We start from the raw sequence: 13,106 nt of genomic DNA on the forward strand, positions 1-13,106 counted from the left end.
TTGCCTTCTCTTCTTCATCTCTCTTCTCTTTGTCTCCTGCTGCTGGCTGGCCAGGCTGCTAACGCTTCGCTTTTTTCTTCTCTTCCCTTCCCTGCCTCCCGCTTCTTCCAGACTGGCCAGTAACGGTGTTGCGTCTCTCCTCAGTGACTCGGCGATGTTGGCCCGCCGAGAGCAACGCCGTGAACAGTACCGGCAGGTTCGTGAGCACGTGCGCCGTGATGACGGCATCATGCAGACCTGCGGCTGGAGCGTGCCATCTCGATTCAAACAGGTACCCAGAGTGCTGCCTGTGCGAACAAGAAAACACACATGAGGAGAAACATAAGATTTTAACAAAGCATTGACTGGCAAGAGGGTGAATACTTAAGTGCGTTCAAAATAATTTTTAAAAATCTTTTGTAAAGTTGTGAAAAACTCCAGGTTCCACATTATCTCCATATTAAATGAGAGTGCCAATTACTTGGGTTTGAATGAATTTCTTAGTAGTTCTCAATTACGTTTGCTACTAAAAGTTCAGTAAAACCAATATTCAAAGTCCCAGAAGTTTGATTCTGTTCATCTGGACGCAGCGTCTTTAGTCGGAGAAACGTTTTGTCACTTGGATGTGTGAACAGAATCAACTTTCTGGGATCCTTACCTGGATGACTGATGACTGAGCATGCATCAAGACAGTCTATGAAGTCATTTCTGAACCTTTGAACAGCTACTGGATCTTATTTAAAACTATACATGCCTCTTTTTTTAATGCTAATTCTTATATGTGAAAGTTGAGGGCATTGAGCATTATTCTGCAGCACACTGTCAGTGAGAGAAGATTTCATTCAGTGATTTTAAATTTGCTTACCCAAGCTTCAAAGTGAAATTATCACTAGTTGGCCCTGCGGGGCATTTGTATAAACAGGAAATAAAAGTACGCAAAAGCCAGTGAGAACATGTGGTCTTTTTGAAGTTTGTCTGCTAATGCATGCAGAGCTGTTTAAAGTTACCCAACAGAAGTAAACGAGACGGTTGGAAATATTTTCAGCTGTGGTTTAAATGCATTTGGTACTTTAGTGAGCATTTGCTTGACATGCTGGACAGCATGACTGACTCTGAACTAGCTAACAAACTTCCTGTTTACTGACATGATGGAAAAATATCTGATCACTGGATATTTCCTCTTTTTAGGGCCACACTCTGTAAACCTTAGAGTTGGTTGTGTGGGAAAATCCCAGTAGATCATCAATTTGTGAAACACTCAGATCAGCTCGTCTGTCTAAATGCATAAATGTACAAAGATCCCGCCATGTGGAAACAGGTGTACCTAATAAAGTGGCCAGTGAGAGTATCAGGATATACATAATTGTTAGAGGAATCCGTTTATTCTGGGTTCTGGCTTTTATGAGGTTTGCTGATTTTAAAACTGATCAGCACGGAGACGAGCCGACAACCCTCAGTGTTTGATTTTAAGCTCGCAGCATGGAAGCGTGCTTTCAATTTCGGCCAGCGGACTTTAAGGTTGGCTCTGTGCAGCTTGAAGGCCAGAGTGCAGAAGGTGCTGGTAGGCAGGTGGCTCTAACTCTGGTCTCCCACAGACTGGTGGTCAGACGGACAGCGCTCAGGACAGCCCGCTGAAGAGGCAGCAGGCAAGTGAGACCGACAGAGTGCCAGCATGCGCCTTTATGGCTCCCTCTCCCTTTTAACCTTCCAACCAAAGCTCTGACCCCTAGACAGCAGCGGACAGCTAATAGCAGAGGAAAGACGTGCAGATGCTTAAGGAAGACTTTTATTTTGAGCACTTCAAGTGAAGGCTTTTAACAAAAAGACTATTCTGTGAGGAAAAGGTTGCCACTGTACAGTACATTCACTGTTCCTCTGGAAATGCATGAATAGTTTTGTTTTTCAGCATGATGCAAATCAGAAAAGGCTGTATTTCGAAAACATACATGTGTTACACACCTTGCTCTTTGATGAAGGCCTTCCTGTGGAGTTTATTCCATCTGATCTCCTCTCCCTCTGCTAGTGGTGTTGCAACCTTTTAACCTCTAACCTCTGTCTGTCTCAACCTGCCCTACTTAACATATGGATGTTACTCCTGTGCATTATCTCAATATCTTAAAGGAAAAATCCACTTGGAAAAATACTCACAGTCACCAAGTCATTAGGCAGAGTTTTGTCAACCCGAGATGTTTAGATGTCTCATTTTACTCCTTTTGCTAACAGAATTCTATCAATATATTACGATTTTTCAAGTAGAGCTACAAATGTTAGCAGCCGTGTAAAGATTATACTTCGGTTAGAGAGCTGCACTGTTTTGCACCTGTGTATATTTACTGTGCCAGTCATTTCACCTCCTTATAAAGGTGCTTTAACTAAGTGGTAAAATGCTTTTACCCTAAAATTATGTGTCTCACCTCATGCATAATGCACACGCTCTCTGGGGACAGCCCTGCGGCATCCTGGGAAAAACAGGGAACTGAAAAAGGAGTTGAGATTGTGTTAGCCCCCTGTAATGCCAAGTGTTTTATTTTATACATTAGATTTTTTAGACATCTACATCATCATTGTGATTTTTTTTAACAAACTTTGAGAAATAAATTGCACAAAAATGCCAGATGTAGCAAGATTTATACAACTTAAAAGTCATGTATGCAAACTGATATTTCATATCTTTTAAAAAAAATTCTATAGGTTAAAAAAAACCTCCCATTTTTAAAAAATGTAAATTGTCTGGCAATTATTTCATGGTTCAGGCTTTACAGGGTTGCAGATAGGAGAGAAGCAGTGGAGTTTTCCTTTAATGCTTGCTGTGTATGTGCTGTTTACAGCACATTCACATACTGGGAATGTTTTCATTTTCTTCAGTGTCCAGTAAAACTGGAGACCAGATGATAATTCACTGCTTTTGCTTTTCTGCTGACAAATTCCCACCTGTGCTTTTAGACAACCAACGAGAAAGAGGATAACCGCATGAAGAATGTCCCCGTCCCAGTTTACTGTCGCCCTCTGGTGGAGAAGGATCCCAACAGGAAGGTGGGAGAAAATCAGGAGGGATGAGGGTTTTCTGTGAAAAAACAAAAACACCTCAGATCTGTCGTTAAATGTCTTTTTGTTTAGGTTTTGTAGAATTATTACCACTAACCATGTGACATTAACTTGCCTGCCATTTCGGACATATGGCAACCATGGTGAATAAGACCCCAGTCACACGGGCCCTGAGACTGCTCTGTGACCATCTGGCAACCATTTGTAAAGGAACAATGATTGTTGGTTGCTGGAGGTTGATGGCATTCTTGGGGAAAGTTATTTTCTAGTGACTTGCCCATGAAGCACACAGGTCACACAAACCAAGAATAGACTTTTCAGTAAAGGAGATCTCGAGACATGTTGTATCCCGTAATTAACCGTTTGTAATGATCAATACTGGGGGGAAAAAAACTTCAAATGTCAAAGTCTAGCTGTGCAAAAGCAGAAAGTGGACTCCAGAGACATAATGTGAACTTAAAATCAACTTTTAATGCTGATCATTCAGAGGAATAACAAAAAACTTCAGAAACTAGGTAAGTATTTGAGTTGAACAGAAGGCAGAGAGACACACAGCTATGGTGGAGGACACGACAAAGAGCTGAGGAAAACTGAGGACTTAAATACACACGAGGTAAAAGAGAGAGCGGAAACAGCCGGGGGGAAATAAAACACAGGTGAACAGAATCTAACTAAGGAGATGAGAGACTAGCAAAACTAAACAGGAAACATAAACACTGACACTCAGAATAGGACATATGAGCATTAAACAGACATCATCTAAGGAAGAACCGAGAACTAAGAAAGAATATAACAGAACTAGGAAATAATATTGTACATAATAGACATCTAAGACTCAAAAGAACACATCATGAACTCCACATCACTCAAAAGCCTGGCTCATGACCCAAAGTCACATGACTATACAGATTATTTTGCCCTGAAAACATTTGTTTGTGTTTCTTTTCTGCTATCTCACTGCAAGCGACATTTTCATGAGGATCTGGTGACAGCTGGTGTTCAGTCACTGCTAATCAAATATGATCAGCCCACACTCACAGAGTCATCATAAAGCACTTGAGCTGAATGTCTCTGTGCTAAACTCTGTTATTTAGCTATAAATAATTATTCTATCTGAAGGCGACATTATAAGACCCAAATTATGACTCTTGCACCGGGAGCCACATTAAGCCTCCAAATCATTTTTAAAAAGGTCACTATTGCAGGCATCTGCTTGCTTTTAGAAAACACATATATTAATATAATATGTATATATGTATTTATTATGCCTGTGTGTCTGTGTGTGCACATGTGTGTAGCTGTGGTGTGCAGCAGGAGTGGATTTGACAGGATGGAGAGTCAGCAGCCAGGAGACATCAGAGAAAGCACCAGCGTGCAGCACCGACCCTCTGCACGCTGAGGAGGACGGAGCTGATAAGAAGAAGAACCACACGTCTCCCGAGAAGAGGAAGGTGATTACAGCTCGCTTTCAAAACAGGCATTCATGTTGGCTAACGCAGAACACTATAAGTTAATATGTGCAAGAATTATCCTCAGTCGATTAGAGTATGTCTAAAAATACTTCTGCTGGTGCTGGTTTCACTCACCGAGTAGACAAGGGTGCAAATGTGCAGTGAGGCCATTTACTGGATGTCTTTCGCCACGTTTCCTGTCTTCTTGTCTAAAAAAAAATCTTTAGATGCATTTAACGGCTCAAAACGATTCTAGATAGCATACACGAGTCATGGCTGTGTGCAAATTTAATTCTGCTTAGAAGGATTAAGTGAAGATCTGTCCAGGAGCCATTGTAGGAGCAGGCTGAGTTATCCAAATACTAATGAATGGTGCTTCGGTGCTTCCTTTACTGACCCATCGATTATGAAACAAAAAGAAATAAAAGCATCTCAAAGCCTCAGATCTGGCCCACTGCTCAGCTTTGGAAAATGTGGAAAACTATTTAACTTGGGTCTTTTAACTGTTTTACATCTTTTTCTACTGATACAGACCTGAGACCATAAGTACTTAAGTAATACAAAAACAGTTAAATGACAGAAAAGTTCCTATTTTTTCACCGCATGCTATAGAAATATTTGTGTTTTTTACAATAAGTTAAAAAAAGGGTGGTGTATGCGACTCACATCCCTGTCCTAAGGGCTTCTTAGAGCACTGAGACAATGGGCACATGTGCTGCTGTTTGGAAACAAGCCACACCTCCTCTTCGGGGTGGAGAGGACTTTCCCCCTTTGAACACCTACTTGGTGTAACTGAGTGATTTCTATCATATTTCATCTCTGCTGTATTTGAAGAATCCAAATCTGTTCTAATTATCATTAAGGGTCCAGGGGCGGTCGTCACATGTCGTCTTTACGAGAGTTAAACCAGAGCTTGTTGTTTCATGTTGCTACTCTAGGAAAATGTGTAACGCAGCTGGTCGGCAATGAAGTGATATTTTCTGCTGGGTTTTCCATGTTTATCTAATGTGCAGAGTAGAGAAGGAAAGTGTCTAAGATGCCATTTTTGTTGTCAGGTATTGAGACGTAGTTTAACAACAGCAGGTCCACATTATCCACATCTCACTTCTGTGAGATTTCCTCGTCACGTTTTCCACAATAATCAGGGAGCAGTGATCATTTAAAGACATCTGTGCTCTTTCTCTTTGTCATCTTTGTCTCCTCTTTCCTTTGCTCCCTCAGTCAAAGGAGCTCCAGGAAACAGACACAATGAGCAGTCGAGTGTGGATCCTCACCAGCACCCACTCTGCCAGCAAGGTGGTCATCATCGATGCCAACCAGCCCGGCTCACTGGTTGACCAGTTCAATGTCTGCAATGCCCATGTACTCTGCATCTCCAGCGTGCCAGGTGAGAGTGGAAGTGCTGCTTTGTTAGATGTTCGAACATGTGACTGCCTTCAACTTCTTGTTGCTTTGCGGTAAATGTTGGGTTTCTTGCATTTTCATATGTTAAAGTGCGTCTGTGTGTCTGTCTGTGGGTGTGTGCCTGTGCACAGCTGCCAGCGAGAACGACTATCCAGCCGGAGAGATCGTGTTGGATCCAGGTGAAGGTGGAGCAGGGGGAGGAGAGGACACCGGCAGCGTGGAGGGCATGTTGGCCGGCATCACTCTAGTCGGCTGCGCCACCAACTGCAGCGTTGCACGTAGCAACTGTTCCTCTCGCACAGATACGCCAATTATGGACAAAGGACAAGGTGGGCGCATGATAGATACTCCTTCACTCATGTACTTTTAAGGAAAGTGAGAGGTGTGGATGTCATAGTGTCATTTTGCTTTAGCTCCCATTGCTCCACCGATGAATGGGAAGATTCACCCAGCCCAATCAGCCGAGGAAGCCACGGAGGCCACAGAAGTTCCCGAGTCAACGGCCAGCAACACAGAAATGAGATCTGGACCTCCGGGACCGTTTACTGAGCACGTCTTCACTGATCCTCAGCCTCGTCCAGCAGATGCCTCTGATAGGTAGGAGGTCAAAGTCTGACAAGTCCTCAGGATTGTCTAGGATAAATTAAATAGCACGTTATCAGACAAGGGAAGGAAACAGTTACTGTAAGCATGCCATCAAAAGTGGATCAACTTCCCTGTTTGGAACCTGAAACTCTGAATTTTCCACACAGGAGCTCAGGCCAGTCCAAGGAGGAAACATCACACCCTCCAGAGTCAGAGGATGGAGGTGATGAGACCAAAAACTACACCAGCGTGGCCCCCACCATGTGGCTCGGGGCCCAGAATGGCTGGTGAGTCACTCACAACGTCTGCTGTGTCCACTATCACAGCAGTTTATGGCGTTTTTCAGCATTTTTAACCCTGAGTCATTAGAGTCATTAGAGTCAACTAGAGTAAGTTAAAGCTTAAATCAACATTTGATGGATGCTTTTTGATAAACATAACAGCTTTACAGTTACTTTATCCTTATCCTTGTGCCTTCCAGCTAAAACACACATAAATCTTGTGCATCTTATAGTTTCTGTGAGCTCGGGAGTAACCTGATTCTGTTTTTCCTTCCAGGCTTTATGTCCACTCAGCTGTGGGAAACTGGAAGAAGTGTCTCCACTCCATCAAACTTAAAGACTCAGTGCTCAGTCTGGTGTAAGAAGAAGAAAAAGACATCAATGCATCTCTTATTTTTATATATAGTTTTAAGCAGAGTCGAGGATTTTATTTTTATGAGTTTCAGTTTGTCCAGTGATCTCCATCCTTGTAATTGCAGGCATGTGAAAGGCCGCGTGCTGGTTGCCCTCGCCGATGGGACACTCGCGATATTCCACAGATCGGAGGGTAATCGAACTTTAACAGAGACACCAGACGTTAGTCTGTTAGGGGAAGTTATGGTTGCAGGTGGAATTGGAGCGTTGCCACCAGTTCAATGTGCGTGCACAGTCAAAATCAAAGATAGAGAAAGCAGTCGATAAATGACTCCAGTAATATGACACAAAAGGCACAAAAATGCACATTAGAAAGGAATGTAGGGATGATTTCATTTATATGTATGTTTATTTACCTTTGTATTAATTCTTCCATATATTGATTTTATATAAATAAATAGCCTCAACCCACAGTATTATTGTTAGCTAGGTTAGCTCGGCAGCTCAGGTCTTGAGAAATCTCTTGTCTGAGATTCATCAGTTGTCTAACAGGCTGTGATTCAAAGTGTTTCCAGAGGACAGTTACAGGGACAGTCCCTCTATTTACCTCATTTAATGAAGCAGAGATGTGCAAAAACTCACAGAAACACATTTAGCTAATGTGTGTGTTTCTGTCATCAGATGGCCAGTGGGATTTGTCCAACTACCACCTCATGGACCTCGGCCGACCTCATCACTCCATCCGCTGCATGGCCGTCGTCCACGATAAAGTGTGGTGCGGCTACAAGAACAAGATCCACGTCATTCAGCCAAAGAGCATGCAGATAGAGGTGAGGCACGAGCCCGCTGTCGCATCGCTGTGCTGAAGAAACGTCTGCAGCTTCAGTCCTGCAAACGTGTTGTTTTTAGTTGTAATAATATAATAAACACCACTAAATCCTTTCTGTTTGGCAGAAGTCCTTCGATGCCCACCCTCGGAGGGAGAGTCAGGTACGGCAGCTAGCCTGGATCGGTGATGGAGTCTGGGTGTCGATCCGACTGGATTCAACCTTGCGTCTCTATCATGCGCACACGCACCAGCACCTCCAGGATGTAGACATAGAGCCATACGTCAGCAAGATGCTGGGTGAGTTTATCTTAGTTTATTTTGTGAAGTGTGACGTTTCACTTTTGGAGTTGCATGTGATCTGTGCAGCATCCCACTCACTCTGGTTGTGTCTTGTAGGTACCGGCAAGCTGGGATTCTCTTTTGTGCGAATCACAGCGCTTCTGATTGGTGGAAATCGTCTTTGGGTCGGGACTGGAAACGGTGTCATCATCTCCATCCCACTGACAGAGAGTATGAGTCTTTTTTCTTTATTTTTTGGTGCCTAAAGGATCAAAGGTGATTATTTGTCATAAATACTTGAAGTTTTAGGTGGTTTACACAGCAGAATATCTGGATAACCTGTCAGCAAATGTTTGTTACATTTGATGCACGGGACCAGGCTCCCAAAGGATACAGATACAGGTGTACAGTTCATAAAGTTGGCTTTATTTTACCCTCCAAAATGTTAAAAAGTAAATCAAAAACACAACAGCACTTTACAAAATAAAAGAAGAACTTATAAACTGACCAAATGGGCACAACTTGACTTATATTACTCATGGAGCAAGCCATTATAAACACAAAGGGAGGTAATAACCACACTCACTACAAAGAAACCCTGCCCAAGCTATCAAAGCAGATGTTTAATGCACTTGTTAGGCATCTCCATGCAAACCAGCTCCACCCTCAGCTATAAGCAGTATCAAATATTTATGTAGTCACTGTGACCTCACCCACTGCTTTTAAACTGCATTTTTAAAATTCAACTTTTAAAGTTTTTTTTTTGTTTTTTGTTTTTTTTAACCTGATGAGGTTGAAGTGATGGAGTCCTAATTTATCAGCTTCCCCATGGTGTAACACAGACACCCATACTGGATAATTAAACACTAGGACTTTAACTCACCAAAACCTCTGCAATGATCTGAACCACACAGACATGAGTTCAATAATCCATTAGAAAGGGACACTTCCCAATCAATCACACATAACACCATGATCATAATCATCAAAATATACTTTATTTACTTTATAATGAAATTGATTTTGCAAGTTTTAAGTTAAGGACAGCCTCGTGAGATGATGATTTTAAGTAGCAGAATTCCTAAAGTCTGACTTGCATGCGCTCCACAATCTGTGTCCTTTTCAATCATGCTGCTACGATTGGTGGTAAGTGGCTCCTAGAGGAAATGCAGTTTCTGGTCTCAGCTAGTTCTTTTTGTAATAAACAGGCAGGACTGGAGCAGCACAGAGGTTACGCAAAAGACAGAGGAAAAAAGAGTGTAAATGAAATTTAGATGACAGTGAACGAAGACAAACAAACTGAATGTGTGCTGAATCTGAAGCTCAGCAGGTAGGACTACAGTAAACTTAACATGAACCCAATCTTGTCAAATGTCCTCCGTAAAGGAAATTCATTAGGTGGCCGAATTTGGCTCATTTGTCCACACAAACACTCTCCGCTACCGCAGCACTCTCTATCAGTCTCTTTAGTTTCCTTCTTCTTCTCCCCATCAGCTCCCCAACTTTCTCCACCTTCTGTTTTTCTTTGCTTCCCTCTGTGGTTTCACCCCTTTCACAAACTCTCCGTCGTAACTGTTACTGTTGCTGTGCTCTTTCTCCCGCTCTCCCTCCACTCTCCTCCGCCTCCCGTAGCGGTGGTCCTTCACCGAGGACAGCTCCTGGGTTTGAGGGGTAAGTGGGAGCGCTCCTAACCTCCTTTTCACCCGGTCGAGCCTCCGTGTCTCCTGATACAACATGTCACTTGCTGTTAAACTTTGTCTGCTATGTGCTTGTTCTGGGTACGTGTCCAGCTCTTTGAGCAGTGCAACAGTTTAGCTGAAGGTCACAGAGTACACTGTGTGCAAGGATTTCACAGTTTGCTGAACTTTAAAAGCAGCTTTTTACTTGGGATTTGTTTTGCATGTCTATGATTTGTTTATTTTTATGCGTAACAAATCCATTGCATGCAGCGGGCGTCTTTTAGCGAGCTGAGATTTTTTTTTCAAAAATCCTTTGTTTTCAGTTGATCTGTGGAAAATTAATTTTTATTTGATGATGTCATGCTACCGAATGTGATTTGTTCACAAACACGTGTTACTCGTGTACTCTTACCCTTTACGCTCTCTCTATCAGCCAATAAGGTGTCACCTACATCTTCTGGCGGGGTGATCCATGTGTACGGCGACGATGGCTCTGAGAAGAGCAGCGGCAGCTTCATCCCCTACTGCTCAATGGCACAGGCCCAACTCTGTTTCCATGGACACCGTGATGCTGTCAAGTTCTTCGTCTCTGTGCCGGGTAGGCCTGAATCTCTGCCTGAATCTCTGCTCCCTTTAATTCTGAATTTTAAATGGACTGTGCACTAATAGGCATGTTTAAATTTACACGTCTTGCCTTAAATGTTAAAAGACACATATGTAGACATCACAAATCTGTGATAATACTGTTCCATCGCTCCCAAAATGTTAGTGACTATTTATTATCTAAGCTCTGCTTCTTTCCAAACCTTTCTGATATATTAATCTGACGTTAAAGAAAGATTGTGTTTTGTTACTTTGTGAAGGTGTCATCAGTGACACTTTCAATACGTAAATGTCATTTTCAGTAACATCTTTCTTTCCTGTTTTTCTTTTTCTTTTGGTGACAGGCAATGTCCTGGCTACCCTAAATGGCAGTGTGTTGGACAGTCCATCAGAAGGACAGGGCTCCACCGCTCCCACAGAGACGGAGGCGCAGAGTGTTCAGAACGTGTTGGTGCTGAGTGGAGGCGAGGGTTACATCGACTTCCGCATAGGTGAGCATTCAAACCTGTCCTGAAACCAGTGCGTATATCCGATACTGCATATTTTGGTATCGATCTGATATCGAGTAAATACAGTATTGCCGATACTAATACCGATATTCATACTTTTAACTTATTCAGTTCAATTCAGTTTTATTTACTTAGCACCAAATCACAACAACAGTTTCCTCAAGGCACTTTATATTGTAAGGTAAGTACCCAACACTAATAAAGGTACAACTTTTAAAGCCAGCTTATGTAGGAGAGGGCTAATAAATCACTGTGGTTTTTACTTTCCACAGTAATAATTAACACAACAAAACACACGTTTTATGTTTTTTTCCATTTTCACAAACTAAATTATCGATCCTGTGGCACTAGTATCGGTCCAATACCAATAAAAGCATTGGTACTTGTGTTTCTGATACCTGGATTGAACCACTCACCCCTAGCAGCCATGGTTTTTTAATTTGAGAAGTTGGAACTTTTTCCGTTTGGTCCTGTAATGGTCTTGGACTTGGATGGTTCATTAGCAAGTAATGAGTAATTAGTTAATTAAAGGTTAAAGAAACCTACTGGAATAGGACATGCCTTTTATAATCCATGTCACCAGCATAGTTATGTACTTTCTCATGCCTGCTTCTTTACCACAGCATCCAGGTAAGTTGGTTAAGTGTAAATAACAGCAGACGGTCTTTGTTTTTGCTTGAACAGCAAAGCTGATTAGCTGTCTGAAAGAGCAACGTGAGTGTATTTAGACTCATGAAAAGTACAATAGTATCACATCAAATTATGATGAATGAAACAGTTTCAAAAAGTACACAAAATGCTTGTAACTATTTGAGCACAAAGTTTGCTTTCATGTTTTCATGGCTCTGCTTTGTTTTTTCTTTCTTCTCAGGCGATGGAGAGGATGATGAGACGGAGGAAGGAGAAAATGGTGGTGGTGGGGCTTCGCAGAACAAACCTACTTTGTGCAAAGCTGAGCGGAGCCACATCATCGTCTGGCAGGTGTCTTATGTACCCGAGTGACACCTGAGATCTGCTTTAACACCTCACGCATCCACCCATCTCCTTAACGAGATCTCTTCTCCTGCCCAGAAGCTTTCAGCCACCCAAACCTTGTAATTTTCCCCCGGTCATGTAAAAGTCCCCCCTTTGGCTCTAAAACGACCATTAAAGCCGTGTATCGTCCCTTGTAACTATTATACCCCCTCCTGTCCCAGACCTTAAAACCTAGAAACCTGCCTGCCATCCTGTTTCTGTCCCACGCAGGGCATTGTAATGATTCATGAGCTTTGTAACCCAGCCTCATAACTACCTCCCTTCTCTGTATCAACCTTATATTCACCCTGTAAGCACACTGTATCTCTTCCTATATTTACCTCAATTGTCCTGCATCTGCCCCAGAGTTATTCCTCATCTTCCTCCATTTAGTTAATCATCAGTGAAAACTCCACCTCATTTTAAAGCAAAGCCCCAAAATGCACAAAAATAAGGAAAAAGAACAGCAGCAGCAGGAAAGGCAACACCGGCATGTAGACATCAGTCCTACCAACGGCCATCTGGCAGACCATTAACAATCAGGGACTCTGCTTTATGCATCTACATATTCTTAGACGGTGTGCGAGGAAGCAGAAAGCTGAGGCCTCGGTTTAAGGTCAAAGTTCACACAAAAGTGTGGCGTTCAAGTCAGGATGAGCATACACGGAACAAATAGGAAGTCAAATTACTTAATTTCCAACCCCCTGCAGAAGCCTGGGTTCTCCCAGCTGCTGATTAAAACATGTTGCTTCACATGTCACAATGAGTCGCCTCCATAAGAGTCCTGATGGGGCTCTAAGGTCAGATTGTGTCCACATACAAAAGGAGTTCCACTGTGTCGAGGGTTCAGTCCAGATCTCATCTCTCTCATTTCTCTGCCTGGCTGTTGATGGGACGGTGAACAGTGGCGTGTTGTCATCGTATGTACAGGGAGTTGTGTAAATCTCCACTGAAACCCATCCTCTTTGTTCAGTATGGAAATTCTCGCATTGATCTCCATCTCTGTGTATTAAATATTAAACATATGTGTGCTCAGAACAATTAACCCGGGTTTGTGTCGTCTGTGTGTGTGTGTCTCACTTCACAACAAGAAG

At 42.6% G+C, this 13,106-nt stretch overlaps 1 protein-coding gene across 26 annotated transcripts in view; it reads left to right on the forward strand.

Annotated features, from left to right (window-relative positions):
* The window catches only part of mapk8ip3 (mitogen-activated protein kinase 8 interacting protein 3), a 32,169-nt gene extending 19,116 nt beyond the window's left edge, over positions 1-13,053 (forward strand). For 15 of the 26 annotated variants that reach the window (XM_026165344.2, XM_026165347.2, XM_026165350.2 and 12 more), the window contains 17 exons: positions 112-271; positions 1,575-1,625; positions 2,923-3,012; positions 4,323-4,475; positions 5,697-5,862; positions 6,011-6,208; positions 6,293-6,476; positions 6,632-6,751; positions 7,023-7,103; positions 7,225-7,292; positions 7,781-7,929; positions 8,054-8,225; positions 8,325-8,438; positions 9,840-9,878; positions 10,320-10,484; positions 10,834-10,980; positions 11,870-13,053. In XM_026165344.2, the coding sequence (XP_026021129.1) occupies positions 112-271; positions 1,575-1,625; positions 2,923-3,012; positions 4,323-4,475; positions 5,697-5,862; positions 6,011-6,208; positions 6,293-6,476; positions 6,632-6,751; positions 7,023-7,103; positions 7,225-7,292; positions 7,781-7,929; positions 8,054-8,225; positions 8,325-8,438; positions 9,840-9,878; positions 10,320-10,484; positions 10,834-10,980; positions 11,870-12,000 (2,188 nt within the window). In that variant the 3' untranslated portion in view covers positions 12,001-13,053. The remainder of the gene's footprint in view (positions 1-111; positions 272-1,574; positions 1,626-2,922; positions 3,013-4,322; positions 4,476-5,696; positions 5,863-6,010; positions 6,209-6,292; positions 6,477-6,631; positions 6,752-7,022; positions 7,104-7,224; positions 7,293-7,780; positions 7,930-8,053; positions 8,226-8,324; positions 8,439-9,839; positions 9,879-10,319; positions 10,485-10,833; positions 10,981-11,869) is intronic. The other 11 variants (XM_026165351.2, XM_026165360.2, XM_026165361.2 and 8 more) reach the window with 7 other exon arrangements.
* The last annotated feature ends 53 nt before the right edge of the window (positions 13,054-13,106 follow it).

This window comes from Astatotilapia calliptera, chromosome 4 (genome assembly GCF_964374335.1).
Source record: "Astatotilapia calliptera chromosome 4, fAstCal68.1, whole genome shotgun sequence".
Taxonomy (NCBI): Eukaryota; Metazoa; Chordata; class Actinopteri; order Cichliformes; family Cichlidae; genus Astatotilapia; species Astatotilapia calliptera.